This window comes from Pteropus alecto, unplaced genomic scaffold, assembly GCF_000325575.1.
Source record: "Pteropus alecto unplaced genomic scaffold, ASM32557v1 scaffold24, whole genome shotgun sequence".
Lineage (NCBI taxonomy): Eukaryota > Metazoa > Chordata > Mammalia > Chiroptera > Pteropodidae > Pteropus > Pteropus alecto.
The window spans coordinates 1,270,826-1,290,642 of NW_006439192.1; the positions used below are offsets into that span (position 1 = coordinate 1,270,826).

The 19,817-nt window shown below is 40.8% G+C and overlaps 1 protein-coding gene across 1 annotated transcript in view; it reads right to left on the reverse strand.

The window, feature by feature from the left end:
• The window catches only part of CHRNB3 (cholinergic receptor nicotinic beta 3 subunit), a 19,301-nt gene extending 7,072 nt beyond the window's left edge, over positions 1-12,229 (reverse strand). Inside the window, exons 1-3 of the mRNA XM_006916264.1 lie at positions 12,175-12,229; positions 3,569-3,720; positions 2,479-2,523 (exon numbers count right to left, since the gene is read on the reverse strand). Coding sequence (XP_006916326.1) covers positions 2,479-2,523; positions 3,569-3,720; positions 12,175-12,229 — 252 coding nt within the window. The remainder of the gene's footprint in view (positions 1-2,478; positions 2,524-3,568; positions 3,721-12,174) is intronic.
• Between the last annotated feature and the right edge of the window lie 7,588 nt (positions 12,230-19,817).

The following is a 19,817-nucleotide window of genomic DNA, read 5'->3' on the forward strand; positions in this document are numbered from 1 at the left end:
CCCCAAGCATCTCAGTTGTGTATGCTACCATGGAACATACTTTTGTCCCAGAAATTTATTATCTCTGTAGATATAAATTAGAGAGCATTTTTCAGTGTCTGGGAGGGAAATGAGAAAAGAGGAGGTTGTGATCATTTCAGTCTTATTTTGGCAGAGTTATACAGGCTGATTGGAGTTTCCAATAGGTTCGTTCTGGTGTGAGAGCTTTGAGAAGTCATGTTACTGAGAATTCTATACAAGTGGTTCATAACTTCATCTTTTTGGTTTGCATAGCCTCTGTTGATTCTGTAAGACTCAATTTAAATACCTCCTCCCCCTGGAAGGTTTTCCTGATTTTCTCTTGTCTCATTTACATTTTTGTAGCAACTCAGTACCTTATGTATACTTTCTTTATGGTGTTTATCATATTACAATAGTTATTTTTTACACAATTGACATTATGTCCTCTCCTTGAAGGCAGGGCTTTGTTTTACTCTTTGTACATCCAGAATCTAGCAGGCACTTAGTAGGCTCAATAACTCCTTAGAATGAATGGAAAATAGAGTGAATCTTCACTTCATTCTCTCCAAATCTCTTTCTAGACCAACTTTATGAGATGTCCTAGAAGTTGAGGAATGAAAACCTTAGAAGATCAGGATTAGGAAGCAGGCTATACAGGAACAGTACTGAGAGGAGAATTGTACATCTCCCAACAGCTTGCTCCAGTCTGAGGAAGCAAAAGTTTTCTTCAAATAAGTCAGACTTCCCTTAACAGTGTGCAACCTTGGACAAGTCATTTCAGTTCTCCAATCCTCAGTTTTATCATCTCCAAAGTTCAAATAATAACATAACTTACTTTATAATGTGGCTTGAGAATGAAATGAGTCCATTCCCATGAAACACTCAGCATAGAGTCGAAGTACTTAGTAAGTGCTCGAAAAATCTTAGGCATTTATTAGCTGCTCTGAAATTGAGATCTGTGTAAAACACCAATGGTAGCTTTTTTTAAGCACCAATTTTATTGTGTTTTTACCATCCATTTTCTTTTATCTTTTATCTTTCTTTTACTCTTTTAGTTTTAAAAAGCTAAAAAAGAAGTATAAATTAAAATCATCATGAAATTCAAATGCCTCCTATTCCATGCAACCTTCCTTGCCTGCCACTCACGCCATAGAATTCATCCTTCTTTCTTGCTTCCATATTGTTGGTGCCATAACATAGCACTTATTGACTAATACCTATTGTGACATTCCCATTCCAAATCCAATCCGTGTGAGTAGAACAGCTTTGATAATATTCTCTGCAGTTCTATGAAATGCACAGACGTTTCCCTACTTCGGCTCCTCCTATAATTTAAAAACAAGTCTTGACGTTTAGTGCCGAGGTTGGATGTGGCAGAGAAGGCCAGAAACTGAGAAATCAGATTCCAGTTAGATGGGTTACTAGACTTTTCTATCTCTAAAAATGGGGGTAATGATACCTGCTTTGCTAATCCAGAATGACTGAGAAATTAAACGAGATAAGAGATTTGACAACACTTTGCAGATTAAATACAATGAAAGTCTATTATTTTCAACACTTCGATGAAATGAGAACCTATGTCAGCAGTCTGGCTTTTCTGAGTGTCAGACTACCCTGCTCCTGCAGATATCTCTTGCTCTGTTTTGGGTGTTGGAGAATTTTAAGTTTTGATTCTATCTTGACCTAGAGGCACTCACAAGGCCACTATGATTCTGGCGACATAACTTTGCTGGAAGTCATTTCCAAAGCTTTAGTTAAGGCCCGAGGAGCCCATGGCTTCTTCCTTTAATGTCTAACCTTGTTTTCTTTGGCTGAAATGATATCTTGTTTTCAAAATCTCAAAAAAGTGAAAAGCACCTACTATCTCAGTATCACTGGCCAAAGGTTCCTGGATCACTGCAAGAGACTAATACGAGCTTAATCCCAAGGAACAATTGGAGAAGGAGGTGTGTGTAAAGCAGTGAAAGGTTTTTTGGTTTTTGTTTTCTTTTTCTTGACTTCCTCTGCATATTTACACTTTAAGAGAAAAAAGTTTTTCTTCTTTCCCCTGCAAGGGGAATGTATATCTTTGCAGAGGGCCAGTGAGGTGAGGGAGAATTGAACATCACTGATTTTCTCATCCAGTTGCAGTACCGTTAATAGGAAAAAGTTGCACCCTGGAGGCTTTCCCTCCTTTTCTCCAAGTAGCTTAGGGACCAGCACCCACACCTCACTGTCAGAGAGACACCCTCTCACCTGCCCCGTGGGCAGTCCACTCCAGAGCAACAATACAGAACAAGGCATGCCTGTGGGCCTCCAGGTCCTGCTCTCTGACTCTTGGAAAATAAAACAGAAATAATAGACCTAATATTACCACATATCTCCCGAAGGAACCCAATATGCTCTTTGAAATAATTAGTTTTCAAATGGGAGCCTTTATAAATAGAAAAGAATAGAAATAATTAAGTTGAGAGATACAATCCTTGGATTGACATTTACCTGTTTGAGCCACACATTTGTTGTCATCAGCTGGTTCTTTTCATCCTAAGAAAATAACAATTAAAAAGATGTAAATTCAATTTAAGATAAGTGGTGTTTTGAAAAAAATTTTTTTTTTGGTTAGAAAGACCTCTCTGAGTCTTACCTTCGAGGTATTCAAAGTGTAAAGGATTCTCAACTTAAGAACAGTTAAATGGCATGGGATTCTAAAATATTATTCATATTTTGCTTAAAATAAAAAATAATAATTAAAGCCTGTAGCAGATCATCGTAGTGGTATTTATATAAAATTACATAACCGAGAAAATACTTCGAGGGTACAAATTAGGGTGAAATACTAAGTAAACTGGAGATGCTTTGCATGATTTTCTAGGAGAAATCCTGGGATGTTGAGTCAGCTGGGGTGGGTGAGTGTGTGTGCATGTGTGGTGGGGTAGGAGATTTGAGCAACGTGGGAGGATTTTTCTGGGACTGTGAGGACCACGGCAGGATGATTTTACAGAATTTGGGTTGTTACAGGTCACTGATTTCCCAGGAACGCAATTATGGCAGAAGCGAGAGACCAGCAAAAAAATTAACAGAGAATGTTAAAGTATGGGTGAGGTCAGGGAAAGGTATAAGGACCTAAAAGAATCCAGGACAACGATGGGGTCACCATTCACTCTGGTGCTGTCACCATCTATCTGCCCTCTCTCCCTGCAGACACTCCCGCCAGCCCTCCCACGGCTGAAATGACACTGGATCAGCCCTGGGCTCAGTTCTCCCTTCTCTCCAGCCCCATCTTCTCACCCTGGGCGCTCGTGCTGGGTATAGCAAACCCACCAGGGGCAATTCTGGTCCTAGCAACCGTATCCACCCTCCAGTGAAAAGGTTCTACACTAATAGTGTTGCAATAAAAACGTACTCCGTGACACTTCTCATTCTTTCCTTGGGTCATTTCACTAGCTTCTTGGGGCAGATTTTCTCTCGCAAGAAGTTATTTTTAAAACTGAAAGGCAGACATGGGGAAGAAAACAAAATAAAACTTTTACTCACAAACAGCTTAAAGAATGCATGTTCTTTTCAGTGTATAGTGCCAAGGATTACTCACCACATCTACGAGCTGAGATATCTTCAATCCAAAGAATACTTTTATAGTGTCATTAGAATTTAATACAGGGCGAACCCATTTCTGATAACCTTGGAATAAATGTCTGAGGAGAGCATCTTCATTCTCGGCTATTGAGCTGAGTCCCACAGCAGCTGTAAGAATCATGAGGGAATCTGGATTAACAGGAGAGGCAAAACGGCTGCTTTCGCATCCTGTGGCCTGGAACTCCATATACTTCTAAACAGCCTAATTCAGCAAAGGCAGTTTTGAGAGTACAGGGATTTTCTTTAACCATTCTCCATGCCCATAACACAAAGCTAAAGGTAGATTATGCTTTACCCAAACCTTTACTCTCATGGAATTTTTCTCATCATGAGGTCAGCTCCTTGACCCCAAAAGATCACCTATAGCCACACCCTTACTCTCTAGCTCCCATCTCACTTGAGAGGCCGCCCCTTTCCAGGCATAATCTAGTATCCATCACAGCACCTCTTTGGTTCCTTCATAAACCTTATCACAATTTGTTGCGTATTTGTCACTGATGTCCTTCCCTTGAGCTCCATGATGACAGGCACGGTATTATTTGATGGTGTTTATTTAGAACCTGGAACAATGCCTGGCCCACAGCAGGTGCTCATTTTATATCTGTTTGAATGAACCGACGAAAGGAACATGTCAGGGCCATTTTCCATGCATTCGGCACATATCCACTGAACACTTGCCACGTATCCTGCAGTGTCCTCTTGCCTTCCTCCTGAGGAAGTCTTCCCGTCTGAAGGCCTTCTCTGGTCAACAACCAGGTTCTCATACTCTTCCCCACCCCTAAATGTGTGAGAGCCAAGAAACACCCCAAGTTCAAGCTTTAACCCTCAGGCTGAAGAAATGGTTTAGGAATGCAATCTAAGGATACATTTTGTTTCTTTTCATGCTATGCTATCAAATTTAAAACAAGGAAGCTCTTTGTTATTGTTTTTTAAAATATAGCCCCTCTCTTCGTATATTCAGCACCCTATTAATATCCTACAGCAACTCATTCTGCACGGTATGCTTTACCATACAAAACCTTTTTCTTTTCCACTGAGTGACACACATGATGGGCAATGATCACAAGCAAGACACCCCCCAAGTTTACAGGATCAAAACTCAAAGATTCTTGATGAGAAGAAACACATGACAGCACACATTCCCTGTATGTGCATGAGACTTTCACTTTACTAAGGAAGTAGCAATTCAAAATGCACGCTTAACGCTCCTGGGGTGAACAAAAGTGTGGATAAGACAGGCCGCTTGCTCTGTCTGACCCCACCCATTCATCTTCCACTTCAGAAAGCATATTGAAATGCAAATGAGTGATAGAGAGAGATGTAACCTTACATTTGTGCTTATTTATTCAAAAAGCTAACCGTTCTCACACTTTGATGCTTCAATTATTCTCAGCAAGCAGAGATGCATTAAGGAGCAGGTCAGCTGAACGGCTGCCAGGGCAGCCCTCTGTAAAGGCCCTAAAAGTCTTACTGGAAATGGAGGGGAAGGAAGGGAATTAAAATTCTCTGAAGGCTTCTGAGGGAAAGGGGGTTCACTTCCTCAGTATGAACTTCAAGAATCTCCTTACCTCACATCTGGTCTTAACTTCCTTCAAAATACATCACAACTCTAAATGCTTTCCATCGTCTCCACTGGTACCACCCGATCACAAACTCCATCATCTATCTCTTGAATCCGTGTGCTGCTTCCTCATTTCTTTCACTCTTGCCCCTTTCACGGTCCATTATCCACCCAGCAGCTAGAGCCAACTCTTAAAAGAAGAAGATTATGTCAATTCTCTGCTCCAACCCTCCAAATAGCTTCTCATCAACCTTAGAAAAAACATTGCCAAGTTCTTGCAGCCTGCCCTCCTCCACCTGCCCTTACCCCTTCTTCGGTGCCTCAGGCTCACCTGCTCTTTCCAGAACAGCTCAGTATGCTTCCGCTCTGGGAAGACTCTCTTGCCCCATGCTCATTCCTTCACTTTGTCCCTCTTTGCTCAAATGACATCTCCTTGAAGAGGTCATTCCAGGCTATATGATCTAAAAATGTCTTCCCACACTCTATCTCCTTATGGTACCTCATCTTGCATCAGAGCACTTGATCAGATTATATGTTTATTTGTTTATTGTCTGTCTGCCCCACTAGAAAATACCAGCTCTAGGAAGCCTTCTTCACTGCTTTCTCGCCAGCTCCTAGGGCAGTGCCTGTGACAGTGGCTGCTGAGCTAAGGAGCACTTGAGTAGCAATGCAGTTAGCTGCTTGGCTTTTGTCTGCCAAGTGGTGTTTGGAGCGTTTGGGCCGGGGCTGAATTGTTTGGGAGAGGAGAGTAGCAGGGAGGCCACAGCTGTCCTCTTTCTCTGGCCTTCCTCTAAGGAGGACAATATTGTTTGTGGCAGACACTGCTAGTTCCCTGCCCAACAGCCATTTGCTCTTTCTTCCTTGGCAACAGATGCTAAATTTATTCAGGATCGCATGGTGCCAACTTAAAATGTTTCCCTCTCAGGCTCCCGTACAGCTAGGAATGGCCATGTGATACATGTGTGGCCAATTAAGATACTAACAGAAGCCACTAAGTGATATTTACAGGAAGTATTGTTGAAGAGGATGGACTCAATCCAATACGCACCTTTTCACTTTTCATCTTTTACCGTTTGCCCTTTCTTCTTCCTGCCTAGAATTTGGACATGCTATCTAAAGATTTGGCCACCCAAGTATGCAAGCAAGCCTGATGAAAGCTACACACATAAGATGGCAGAATAGAAAGACAGACAGAACCAGGGTTCCTGATAGCATTACAGGACTGCCATACCAGCCCTGGACAGCCTGCCTCCAAATTTTGTGGCATGTGAGAAAAACAATCTCCCTAGTTGGCTAAGCTGCTATAGCCACTGTTATGTGCATCTGAGTCCCGTCCCAGCTGCCGAGAGTGCCAGGTTACTGACTTTCCCTGAGAGTCCTTGTGTCCCAGTTCAGCCCAATGAGTACAATTACTTAAAACACCATCTCACGACAGATAGACACGTTCCAGGGAGGCTGAGAACACTGCATCATGTCTGAATCAACACACACACACGCACACACACACACACACACACACACACACACACACACACGCTTCTTAGCTCAGGCAACCTTGAATTATTATAATTTTGGACATAAAAGGGATTGTAAGAAGAGCAGAGACTGTACTGTTGAACTCCTTTTCCTGGAAGGAAAATTTCACTATCATTTTGAAGGAAGGTGGAGTTACATGTTAGGAAGGAGCTTATAAAATTCAGACCTTGACATTCCCACATTTGCCACTCCCAAAGCCATGCCCTCTGTGAGGATAGTTGGATCCTATTCTTCACTAGGATCTAAAGGGAAACGAGCAAATCTGCCCTTTTAGGACCTGTATATGTTTCAATCCATGTTGCCAATATCAGAGGGTGAGCTGCTGAATCAAGGAAGAAAAAGCATAAATCTGTATTGAATATTATGGGTTGAATGTATCCCTTCAAATTCATATTTTGAAGCCCTAACCCCCAATGTGATTGTATTTGGAGAAAGTGCCCATAAGGAGGTCATTAAGGCTAAGTGAGGTCATCTGGGTAGGGCCCTAACCAGACAGGATTGGTGTCTTAGTAAGAAGAGGAAGATCTCTCTCCACACAAGCACTGAGAAATAGCCTGAATATTATGGGCTGAATGTGTCCCTTCGAATTCATATTTTGAAGCCCTAACCCCCAATGTGATTGTATTTGGAGAAAGAGCCCATAAGGAGGTCATTAAGGCTAAGTGAGGTCATCTGGGTAGGGCCCTAACCAGACAGGATTGGTGTCTTAGTAAGAAGAGGAAGATCTCTCTCCACACAAGCACTGAGAAATAGCCATGTGAGGACATAGCCAGAAGGCAGCTGTTTACAAGCTAGGAATCGTTCTCACTGGAAACTGAATTTTTTGGCACCTCGATTATGGATTTCTAGCCTCCAGAACTTTGAGAAAATAAATTTTTATTAACCTACCCCGTCTGTAGTGTAGTCTTTTGTTATGACAGCCTGAGCTAACTACTACAAATCTGTATTAACCAAAACAGACCTTACTAAAAAAAAAAAAGAGAGAGAGTTAGACCAAAGGTTTGATGCTTTCTGCGTAATATCTTCAAGCTTCCTTAACCTTCCCAAAATAGAAGCTCAAGTCCTTGACGTTATTGGAGCAGACATAGAGCACAGGCCTGGAAATATTTCTGGTTTGTTCTTTTTGCAAAATAGACCATTATGAGGAAGGGCAAGTGCTTCTACCATTGATTCTTTGAGGCCAGAGCCTCGATAAATATTTGATGAGATTTGGTGAATGAACAAATTAATGCATAATTACACAAAAGGCCATAACACACTTTCTGTGCACAAGGGAAGGAGTCAGAGTGAACCCAGCTCATAGCTCCAGAGGATGTAGAACCACAGATGTACTCGGGGTTTCCAGGACAGGGGATCCCAGTTTTATAGAATAAATGGATTCCTGAAAAGATTTGTGTAAACCAATTTTTTGCAAAGGAACTTATATTTTAAATTAATTAGTCAAGACCAATAGTCTAAGAAACATCTCAACGATTCATTGGCAAGTCAAGAAATTGCTCTTAGAGGATGAGTGACACACCCCACTCCAGCCCCACCCCCAATGCGGGTGCTTGTGATTCTCAAAGTCAGCTTCCTGAAGGGGAGGGATGGGAGAGCATTTGTATTCCTAAATAGTTCCAGCATTAACTAAAGAGGGAGGAAAAGTGAAATGATAAAGAAACAAAGGTAATGGAGCCGGAAAGGACCTTCGAGATTATCAAAGCCTTTCATTTAGCAGGTGAAGATCCTGGGGTACTGAGAGGGAAAGTGACTTGCCCAGGGTCACCCAGTTAGGAAGTGGCAGATGTGGTCTTCTGACTCCCAAGTCAATAGTTTTCCCACCAGCCCATGAGATTCATTGAGGATTAAGGAGGCAAAAGACTGTTTCCTCCACTATGGTCTCCTTACTGCCACATAGAAATAATTTCAACAATTCACTTCTGTGAACATATGTTTGTTGTTACTGCTATTTTTGTTGTGTTGTTTTTAGCATTGTATTTTCCAAAATACTTTACTGTTGTTTAAAGCAATCTATTCCAGGTCGCAGATTATATTTGTTTGGTCTTAGGGAGAGATTCAGCACTGGCGATGGTGTTCTGTAATCCTACTTGAATCTTCCTCTGCTGCAATTGGCATCTGGCAGACTGCTTTGCCCGGGGCGGGGGTTGGGGACTCTTGATGGGAACTACTCTGGTCACTCTCCTTGGAGGTGGACAGCCAACGCTTTACAGTGAGAGAGCAATCCTGCTTCAGATTTGTCCGTGGTCTTCCCAAATTTCTTTGCTTTGAGTCCTGCTTTGCACACATTCCCCACCCCCAACACACACACACATCAGAGAATGTGTGCTGCCTGCCTGTTAAAGCTTTTCACCATTTCATTTGGTTAAAAAAAATTTGTTTCTCACCTAAACTCAAGTTTCCCCCCCTGATTAATTTTTGTCTCATTTTTCTTTGTCAAAATATTTCCCTTGAGACTAGACATACAACTCCAGAGGTAGAGGGCAAGAAGAGGGAGAAGCAGAGAGAGAACATGTGAGCGATTCGGACAGACAGAGATGGAGAGTGCTCTGCCCGATTCCAGTTATCTCCTCCATGTGAAACTCAGGCTGGAAAAGTGCTCCAGGAGGGCACTCTTCTCTTGGCTCAGGATGCCGAGTCTGTTGCCAAACTTGTCATTTGTTAGAATGAGAATCCAGTAAATATTTATTTAATATTGAGAGGCTCTGGACTCAGATTCAGAGATATGAGTTCTGGTCCTAATTCTAAGCCATGTGATCTTAAGCAAGGCATTTTACACACACCCCCCCAAAAAAATAGGGAGTGGGTGATAGGTAAGGCCCCTGTAACTCACGGGTCACGTGCCTCTAGGATCTTTATGTCCACAAAACAGCCACAGAATGTGACCTATTAATGTAAAAGATTTGCTGTTCCAAAGATACAAAAGAGAACTAAAGTTTAATGTGCATCACTGATTGAGGAAGAGCCCTTCACTGGCTGATTATTTACTGCCACAGAGAAGGCATCCAGGTGAAGGTAACTAGAGCTGTCAAGGGACTGACTAGTCAGGACTCACTCCCTGTAAGGAGGCAGGATCTCTCAGCCCCAGTACATGGAATCGTGAGAGCTTTGGATGCGGCGCCCAGTACCAGCTTGACACAAGAAATTTTTCTTTGGAAACTACAACTTGACCTGCTCTCTTTATTCTTCTTGATCATCTTCTTGATTTCCTTTCCTTTCTTCAGGCTCTGAGACCCTCTGCTCTCTCCTTATTCTCATAGCAACACCCACCTTCAGCAGCATTTTGACACTCACTCACACTAAGGTATAAATAACTGATAAGACTTAATAAATGAAACTTCCCATGATTATTTATGGTTTTATTGAAGACAACATTGTTGCTTGTCCTCAGCTGGGAGAGTAACAAAATACTTGAAGAATTTCAAACCTCAGCAGCTGTGATTGGGAGAGGTATTCTTTTTTGTTTTGACATCTTTTGGTATATTTTGGTTTTATCTTCCATTATCATCTCCTTTTCCAAAACAATCATATCATAAGTATAGTAGTCTTTTATGTCAACACATAGAGCAATCTCACAGAATGGAATCAAATAATAAATATTTAATGAATTCTTGCTAGCATGAAAGGTTATTAGAATGGCTTTGTTTTATTCCCTCTTGCACCCCACATGCTGGAACCATCCCTAGGATGCAAGAGATCCTCAATAAATATTTGCCAAATGAATAAACACGTGTCATCATGTGACAGGAAGATAAATAAGATACAGTCCCTATTTCTGGGAGCAGACACAAACGCACAGAGCATGAATTAACAATACAGGAGATGTCACATGGCCATACGCATTTATCCTTTTCACCAAAACCAGAAATATACAAATTAGGGGTTGCCCCTTGTAATTTGAAGAAGGTAGTTTTATGTGGCAAAAGAAAACCATTTTCTTTATGATGCATAGTAAAGTTAAAGAACTCAAGGAAAGGTGACATAAATCTAAAAATCGAAATAGACTCCAATGGATCTAGAAATATTCGCAAATATGAGTTACTACACGTTATGACATAGATTCATTATAGATCTATGACAGATGTATACATCTCAGGATACACTCCCAAACTCTTGCAGCCTACACAAAGGAGAATGAGTACTAAGTTCTCCTCCAGTTCCAATTTTCTTATATAACTCTTACTGTGCATAGAGCAGGATACATAGGTGAACTGAGAAGTTTTCTGCTAAACACCCTTGCTAACCAGTGAGATGATTTCTCTGAAGAAAGAATGATAAGAATCAATTTTTTCATAGTAAATAGAATATTCTAGTAAGTTAAGGCAAAAAAACCCCCCATTAAATACATGTATGCTAATTGTCTGCTAAAATACACAGAAATTATTTTTATGTTTGGCAAATTGCATTTAAGACTTTGCAGAGACCAAATTTAGTGCTATTTGAAAGTGGGTTTGATGCTCTCTGCACTTAGAAATTGCTCTGTTTTCGAGTCTCCAGTATGGGGAAAGGCTACATTTTTGAAGATATGATAATGTTCGGGTGTGTGTGCCTCACAGTTCTATGATTTTTAAATCTAGGATTTATTTCAGGACTTGAGCAAATCTATCTCAGTGTCTCTGGTTCTCCATCTGAAAACTGCAATAATCAAATGTGGCAAAAATGCTAGTAACAAATAAATACAAATTGCTAATGGGATAACACTATTTTCTCACCATCTGGCTCCTGTCTCTAACTGGTTTCTGGCACAGTGGGAAAACCTTTCTGTTCTTCAGTTATGCAAAAAGTGAAATGATTTCAAAACCCAGAAAACTGGCAGATGCAAATGACCACTTTCTCCTGAAGTTTTCAGTTTCCTTTTTCTTTTTCTCTTCTCTCTCTCCCTCTCTCTCCTTTCATTTGCCCTCTTTCTTTATTAAGAATTCCTCTATTTTCAGGTGGATAACAGTCACATAAAATTCACACGTGTCCATAGACACTTGATATATATTTTTAATTATGATGTACAAACATACAAAATATACCTACATATGCAAATTTATTAAAGTGTTTATATACGTCTAGAGGATATATTGGATAAAAGTATCTATACACAGATGTAATGATTATTAGCAGACATGATGTCAAAGGGTTGATCGAATAAATTTCTGTGCCAAATATTTTAACAATTCTCTGAGTAACATTCAGTGCATTTCATAACATTTTTCCTGCTTTTGTATCTTCCTGCCAAACTCATAATGATTCAAAAGGAATAATGCAAAAAAAGCATAGACATTATGAAATTCATAAATATGATTTCTTTAGCAATGTACAGATTTCAAAGAATTATTCACTGAAGCCACATTTTAAAGGTTATCCTAAAGATACATTACATTTTCTAATTCTAACATATCAACAGCATAGTTTCACCTTCCTTGCTTAAAGAATTTTCTGCAATTGTAAAGTTTTAATTTAGTTTAAGTTGAGCTTACCTGAGGGAGTGACACCAAGGACAATGAGCACCAGGATAAAATCTGCCGGCATCATGATGTCAGTTTTAGAAAGATAATTTCTTCCTTCTTAACAACAGGGTACTTCCATTGGAAAAGGGGGTTTCAGAAAGGAAATGCAGTGATTCAAAGCCCAAAGTGAAACCTGAGGGGAAAGTAGACACCTGAAGTAGGATAAATAGTCTCAAACTATCTCACATCAGTGTGATGTTTCTTAAACTACACTTCATTGATTTCCAGTCAGCTGTCAGATCGTGTAAGTCTAAAATTTATCTCTGGGTCCTAACTCCTGACTTATTAATTTACTTTCTTGCAAAGAGATGCCGGGCAATGGAGAAAGGATGAAGCTAGACAACTTCCGAATATTCTATGGTATTTTTCTTATGGTTGGAGGTCTGTGTAAAGGAGAAAAACTGCATTTTATAATCTGCATCACGGGAGTTAGTAAAAAGTTTCTCATACAGATTATTCCTCTGTTAACTCTTCATTCTGGACTCGGAGCTTAAGAATATGAATACAAGGTACTCAAAAAGTACAAACTTCCAGTTATAAAATAATTCCTGGGAATATAATATACAGGAGGGTGACCTTAGTAAAACTATATTGTATATTTGAAAGTTGCTAAAAGAATAGATCTTAGAATTTCTCATCACAAGATAAAAAATTTGTAACTATTTACAATGATAGATGTTAAGTAGATTTATTGTGCTGATCATTTTGCCATATATACAAATATCGAATTACTATATTTTATACTTGATACTAATGTTAAAAAACAAAATTCAACTGAGTAAATTTTAAAGCTCTTATTGGCTTTGTTTAACGATTCACAAATCAAGCAGCATCCAATCTAGCAGATAGAAAGGAATTTCGAGTTGCTATATAAAATGAAATACTTTTATAAGCAGAATGGAGCCAGAACAAGGAAGTTGTACTAGTAAAGTGATCCAGTGGTGGCAAAGTCACTCTCTTTTACCGGATGACAGGGTCTATCAGACAGATTACTTAACTAGTGCTGATTAGGTGATTCCTGATGGCTGATTTAAGATTCCATTTCTGGGAGAGCTGAAACTATAATTAAGTTAAATCTTGGTTTGGTGACATGGAGCTTAGCATCAGTGACTCCATTTTGGGCTTGTTGTCTTGACATTAATATAATGTTATATGTCAATTATATCTCAATTAAAAAAAGAAAGAATAATGAGTGTGACCTTTATCTCCCTTGTCTAAATGGTTCTCTAGTGTCTAGTGTCAGAGCATCCTCTGTGGTTCCCTCGGGCCTACAGGGTCTACCTTATTCTTCTTACAGGAGAAAGGATGGCGGAAGTTTTGTCTTATTTCCCTTGTTGGGACATGGAGATTAATGCCACCATTAATTTGATTCACCCTCTTCACAGTTGATCAGATTCTCATCCAGTTCAGTGCTGCCTATACCCAGAGGGCTCCTAATACATGCAAATCTAATGAATAAGTGAAAGTTAGGGCTACACAGAAGAGAGGGCCAGGTGAGAGCAGTGGATGGAGACTGAGTATTGGAGCAATGTACTACTTCAGGGCACTGATGAATTCAACTTTAGTGACACTGATTTAATTCAATTTAAAAATTTCTCTATGATTGCTCATTAAGCCCCCACTGTGTGCCATTAGCAACTTTCAAACACCAGGAGATACTCAGTAAGATACCAACATGGTAACGAAAAGAGCCCTGGCCTAGGAGGCGGGGCTCTATCCCCTTCCCATGTCCCCCTCTCCATGTTCCCACCTCAGAGCACCCCATACATCACCTGGCTGCTTACCTGCCTATCTCCCTTACTGGGCCATGGGCTCCTGAGGTTGGGGGGGGTGTGTTCTCTTATCCCCGTATCTCCACTGTATCTATCACATACAAATGCTTAAGAATGTTGCTTGAATAAAAGGAGGAAGGAAACAGTCAGACATTGATTTCCTATCCATCTGAATTGTGTTCCAGGCCCACTGTGAATTTACACTGTCTCAGGAATAAATTAATCATTAATGTAGGCATGCAGGGAGTATCACCTTTCTTTATTTTCAATAAATCAATTAAAATAAAGCTTGTCATTCCACTGAGCTGGCACGAAATCCAGTCTCAGTCATTATAGGAGTTCCAGCCCCTTACCTAGGGTAGCAAAATAATTGGGAAGGCTTCTGTGGCCCCTAAAATACAGGTCACGCCCTGTAGCCTCCAATCCATTTTGATCACAGTGATGAGTCGGTGGCCAGCTCATGTGGTCCCTTGGAAGTAGCAGTTGTGATACTCTTTGGCTGGTTGAATGCCCAGGACTCTGCCGGGACTGGAATCTGGGTGATAGGATCCCCCTATCTCTGAGCCCCCACACAGCACTGTCTCTTGAGGAGGCCACCTCCACAGGGTGCTGCCACTTCAGGGGAGTGATCCTGGTTGCTGAAGGAACTAGCTAGCCTCTGGGAATTTCTTGCCTATCTCTCTTTCCAACCCCCCTTAGTCCCCCCCAAAAAACTATTTTGTCTCCATCCCACTCTAGAAACCTCAAATAATCTCATCCATGAGTTTAGACTTTTGGTGAAAGCGGACATCAAACAAACAGAAAGAGAGATTGTCTTCAAGCAGCTTCTGCTTTTGGTCTCTATAAACACAAGGAGACTTGCTCTTCTCTTGGCGAATGTAGGGGAAAAAAACACACAGAGAACAAAACACAAACTCACATCTTAAAAATATCATCCTGTTCTGAGTCAGTGTGTGTGCTTTCCCTCACCTATTCTGTAACCAATAATGAACATTAGCTGGGCAGCTCCCTGGAGTATGATATCGTGTCCATCAAAGCAGAAATAATCAGGTCTCCATCATCAAAAAACGATAAGTTTGCATTATAGGACCCCGAGCAAAATCTCTGCTAATCTATCACTGACCAAATACACTCCCTGTGAAGAGTGAGTGCACCCATTCTGCTGACTCCGGAACACTGCCCAGACTACTTCCATAATAGATGTACTCAGGATAGCCACGAAGGTGAGAGACAACATGTCCTTTCAACTGAAGGTTTTTAAAGTTCTGATTAGTAGCTTTTAAACTGTGAAGGAAGTACAATCCTAACACTAAATTTTAAGGAGGCTTATAATCCATCTTTGTAATCTAACCACCATCAATATTTTGGTCTTCTTCCTTCCAAGGCACTTGCCCAAATGTGTGCATGCACATGCATACACATACAAAATTACATAGTTGTTATCTAGTTCTCACACAAGTTTATCCTTCAGCTGAACTGTTGCTAATCACTGATATAATACTTGACACCATTAAAGTGGAGAATGTTTTGATATCAACTCTGAGAAAGAACAAACTTTGAGAAATTATTTTATCATCTCTATGGTGATAAAAAGAATTACAGATGCTTCCATAACACAATCAAGTAAATTCAGGGCTAATTTAGCAATCGTAAATAAGGGTGTTGATCAATAAATAGATGTCAACCTGGAAGCATGTCTGTAGTGGCATTTTCCCCTATGGCATCATGGTTCTGACACATTTTCCATCTCTCAAGTACTTTCTTAAAGGCATGGAAAATGTGCTTATTAGATTTTCAAATAACACAAAAATAAGAGCATCAGCTTGATTGTCAAAATCTCTTCCAATATCAGACTGTACAACCTTGCCATCTTCCACGTGTGACAGAATCAAGATCCAGAACAACTTCAAAAGGCCAGGATATTGGGCCCATTCTTGGAAAGTAGAATAGCTTAGAGTGACCACATTTGCCTGACTTTGGTCAAAATATGTCTTTCTTATTCATGATTTCATTTCTACAAAAAAATCTTATAAAATTAGAAAAACTAAATCATATCAGGGAGTTCACTTAATTAATTGTCTTCTTGCAAAGACTACAGTTATGAAGTATTGAGAGTGTCTTGGTGACTGTATGAATGGCAGCCAGAGCAGCAGCTCTGCCCTACCAGAGGAGCAGTACCTGGAACGCTGTCTTCGTTTAGGGCCATATGTTTTGAGAAACTTAAGTATGTCCGTCCAGGGCTAGTCAAGAGACCTAGGGTCTAGAAAGGAGGTTTTATGAGAAATGATTAAAAAGCAAGGAATCTGGATTAGGAAAAAAGAAATCTTATGAAACTGTCCTTTTGCTATAAAAAGTTTACATGTAACAGTTAATCCCTCCACACCAACATCATTTTACAAGTGAGGAAACTGAACCCCAGGAGGTGAAGTCATTGTCCAGTGAGTATCACACAACTAGGTGGTGGTAGAATCAATCAAGGCCAGAATCATGTACCATACTGACTAACAAGTTGCCCCATTAACCAGAGCATATCAATTTATAGAGAAATGACAGTGGAGAGGACACCCCACCTTCTGAAGGCTCATCAACTCTATCCTTCCTCAGCCATCCATCAAGGATTTATACTCTGTTCTCTGGGTCCATCCTTATGTCCTACCTCAGCCATCCCTGCTGCAGCCCATCTACTCTATGTCTAGCCAGCATTACTAGAATTCCAGATACTCGTATCTTCTTCTTACCACCAGTGGGGATGTTTTGGGGGAGGAATTAGTGATGAGTGTTAGTGTTCAAAGGGGTCAGAAGGTCTGGAATTTCAGTGCCTGAACTTGAAAGACTCACTGCCCTTCAAAATAACCTCCTTTCCTTTGAGAGCTAACATTTCACCCTAAAGATAATTCTTAATTTGGCTTAAAACTTACTTTAATTAAATGATTAAATTAATTTTAATAAGTTAATTCTTTAATTTGGTTTAAAACTCATTAAATCCAAGTACTCTGGGAAGGGTAGCACTTTCATCCAAAGTCTCTCAACCCTTTTTCACAAGTACAACATCCTCCCAATAGTAACATTTCTCATTATCCATAGAGAGATGAAAATCGTGGCTTCTAAATAATAAGCGTCAAATTCTTTTCTGAGATCAAACCAGGAAAGCCAAGGGCTCCTGAGAATGGTTGGCGGTGTCCCCAGGCCTGGGATTAGCAGAGACCAGGACCCGAGAGAGAACTGAGCGTTGTCGAAGGTGCGGCATGAGGTTTGGGGGGCCCCTGGTGGATTGTCGATCATACTGCAGACTTATGCCGGCAGACTTCTTTTTAAAAAATGTATGCTTCAGATTTTATTTGTTCCTTAAATTTTAAATTAAAAATAAAAACAGACTGCCAAAGGCCAAAAACTAAGCACTAGAAGGCAATGAGTTGTTGTCTCCACTCATCCACACACAGCTCCATCCACACACAGCTCCCAAGGAAGGGAATGCAAACAGGTAGTAGCTCCAGACTCACAGCCTGGGAAACTTACTAAGGTTAAATGAGTCAATGCCCACAAAGGCACTGGAATCAAACAAGTCATAGAGCTGGAAGCACCCACCATCGGGACACTGGCGTTTACTGCAGAAAGGAGAGTTTGAACAGAGAGAGGCCGTCTCTAAGCTTGTCACACAGCAGCATTTTCTAAACCTATCTGTACTTTCCAATCATCTCAGGGAGCTTTTGAGAAACACAAATTCTTGGATAGATTCCCCAGAAATTCTGGTTCCATGGGTCTGGAACTAGGGCCACGTGGTTTTGAAGGGAGGTCAAGTTTACAGACCACAGACCACTGACCAGTATCCTCTTCCAAGTTAAGCCACCACAAGGACCAGGAGAAAACACTCAATGACAGTGCAACAAACCACATTAAACCACTGCAAACAAGGAGAAGGGGCCATGAGGGTGCCCATGACCATGGACGGCCCAAAGTTCCAGAAAGCCTTGGAATGGCAGTGTCCTCAGGAAGGCATCTGTGACATTGGAAGGGAGAGAGGCATGGAATCCCGCATTGAGACCCCTTGGCTGAGGAGTGGTTTCTCATTATTTTTCTGTTAAAAAATGATTAAAGAAGACAATTTCAGTAACACAAACTTTATTTAATGCTTCGTGAAGTAGATCCTCTCCTTTTAGAGAACTATAAAATGGGAGTGAGGGGGCAGGAAGTTTTTATAGGATGAATAAACAAGGAAAAACAAATAGAAAACATCTGATTGTCTGGGGCCACAGAGTCGGCCTTGTTTGGGGGGCGAAGGCCCACAGTAGCTTGGCGTTTAGGGATTGGCTGCTGAATATACTGTGTTTCCGGTTGAGCAGAACATTTTCAGGAACATAAAAGCTACCTAAGTTTTAGTTTGCTGATGTGGCTCCCTAGGCAAGAATGGTTCCATCTTGGACCTAGAAGTTTATTTCAACATTTTTCATTTCATTCTTCACTTGTTATTTTTCTGTTTATTTTCTAAGACTTTACTTCATCTTATTTGAACGATGCAAACTTCCTTCACTATTGTCATCATCACCACCATTATTTTTCAGTACTTTTTCCTGGTCAAGGTAACCGTTGAGCCATTCCTGATCAGATTTCCAGGCCTAAGGTTTGGATTTCCAACCTTAACTTTTCAGAAGTATTTTATTTCACTCTAGATTCTACATTTTCAGTAGTGGTGCTTGTTTAGTGTTATATAGCAAGTGGTCGGACAGCCAGGCTCACCCTGGCATAGAAAATGGGGGCGGGGAGGGGGCAGGGGGAGTGGTGGGGGTTATATTAAAAGCTGCTGCAGATTTTGCTTGTTCTACAAAATTGTAGAACAATCTCTATAATTAAAAGAGCTTTATCTTAGCTTTCCTGGTGGGGGTGCTGGCCAAACAGGCTGCCGCTGAGGTGGGCTCCTGGACCCAGGTGAGTGATCCTAGGTGCCTACCGCAGATAGGCTAAGCGACCAGCAGAAGCTGAAGTGAGGGAGAACTGGGGTCAAAACAGTTAAGGCCAAATCTGTAAACAGGAGTAATGGAGATCCCTGGGCAAGAAATAGAGGCTGTATCTGAATTTCTCAGGAGCTGAGGGTACTTAGGAACAGAGCAGGTGGTAGGAAGGGGATTTGGAAGGAAGAAAAGAGAATCCTGGATTTCAACCATGAGTACACATGGCAGAAGCTCAAGAGACTGTTTTAATGAGGGCCAGACAGGTGGTATGTGGGTGATTTGCCCTAGCAGCACTGGGCAGGGAGTCGACTGCACATAAAAAATTGGCAATTATTATCTATAAAAGGATTGTGATGTGTAGAAAGAACACTGGCCTATGAGTCAGAAACACTGAGTTTTGTCCCTGATTAATTGTGTGACCTTGAATAAATAAGTTTTTTTGTGGTGCCAGATTCCTCATCTATTGGGTAAAGAGTTGGATTAGATCAGTTGTTCTCTATGCTACCCTTGGGGAGCTAAATTTTAAAAAATACTGATGCCCAGGTATTGCCCCCAGAGATACTGATTATAACTGATATCCTCTGAGGCTCAGGAATCATATACTTTTTAAGCTTTCCAGATAATTCTAACCTTTCCAGATAATTGTAACCTGTAGCCAGACAGTGAACCACAGACAAGATGAATTATGTGCTCCCTTTGGGTTTGAAAATTCTGAGTCTCTGTTATAACCATGGTGACCAACCAAGCCTGGGACTCTCCCAGTTTAAAAACTGAAAGTCTCCTGATCCCAAAACTCCTCAGTCTTGGGACACATTTCATATCATCCCTCTCTGATATCAGCACAAAAGGAAGGAAGGAAGGAAGGAAGGAAGGAAGGAAGGAAGGAAGGAAGGAA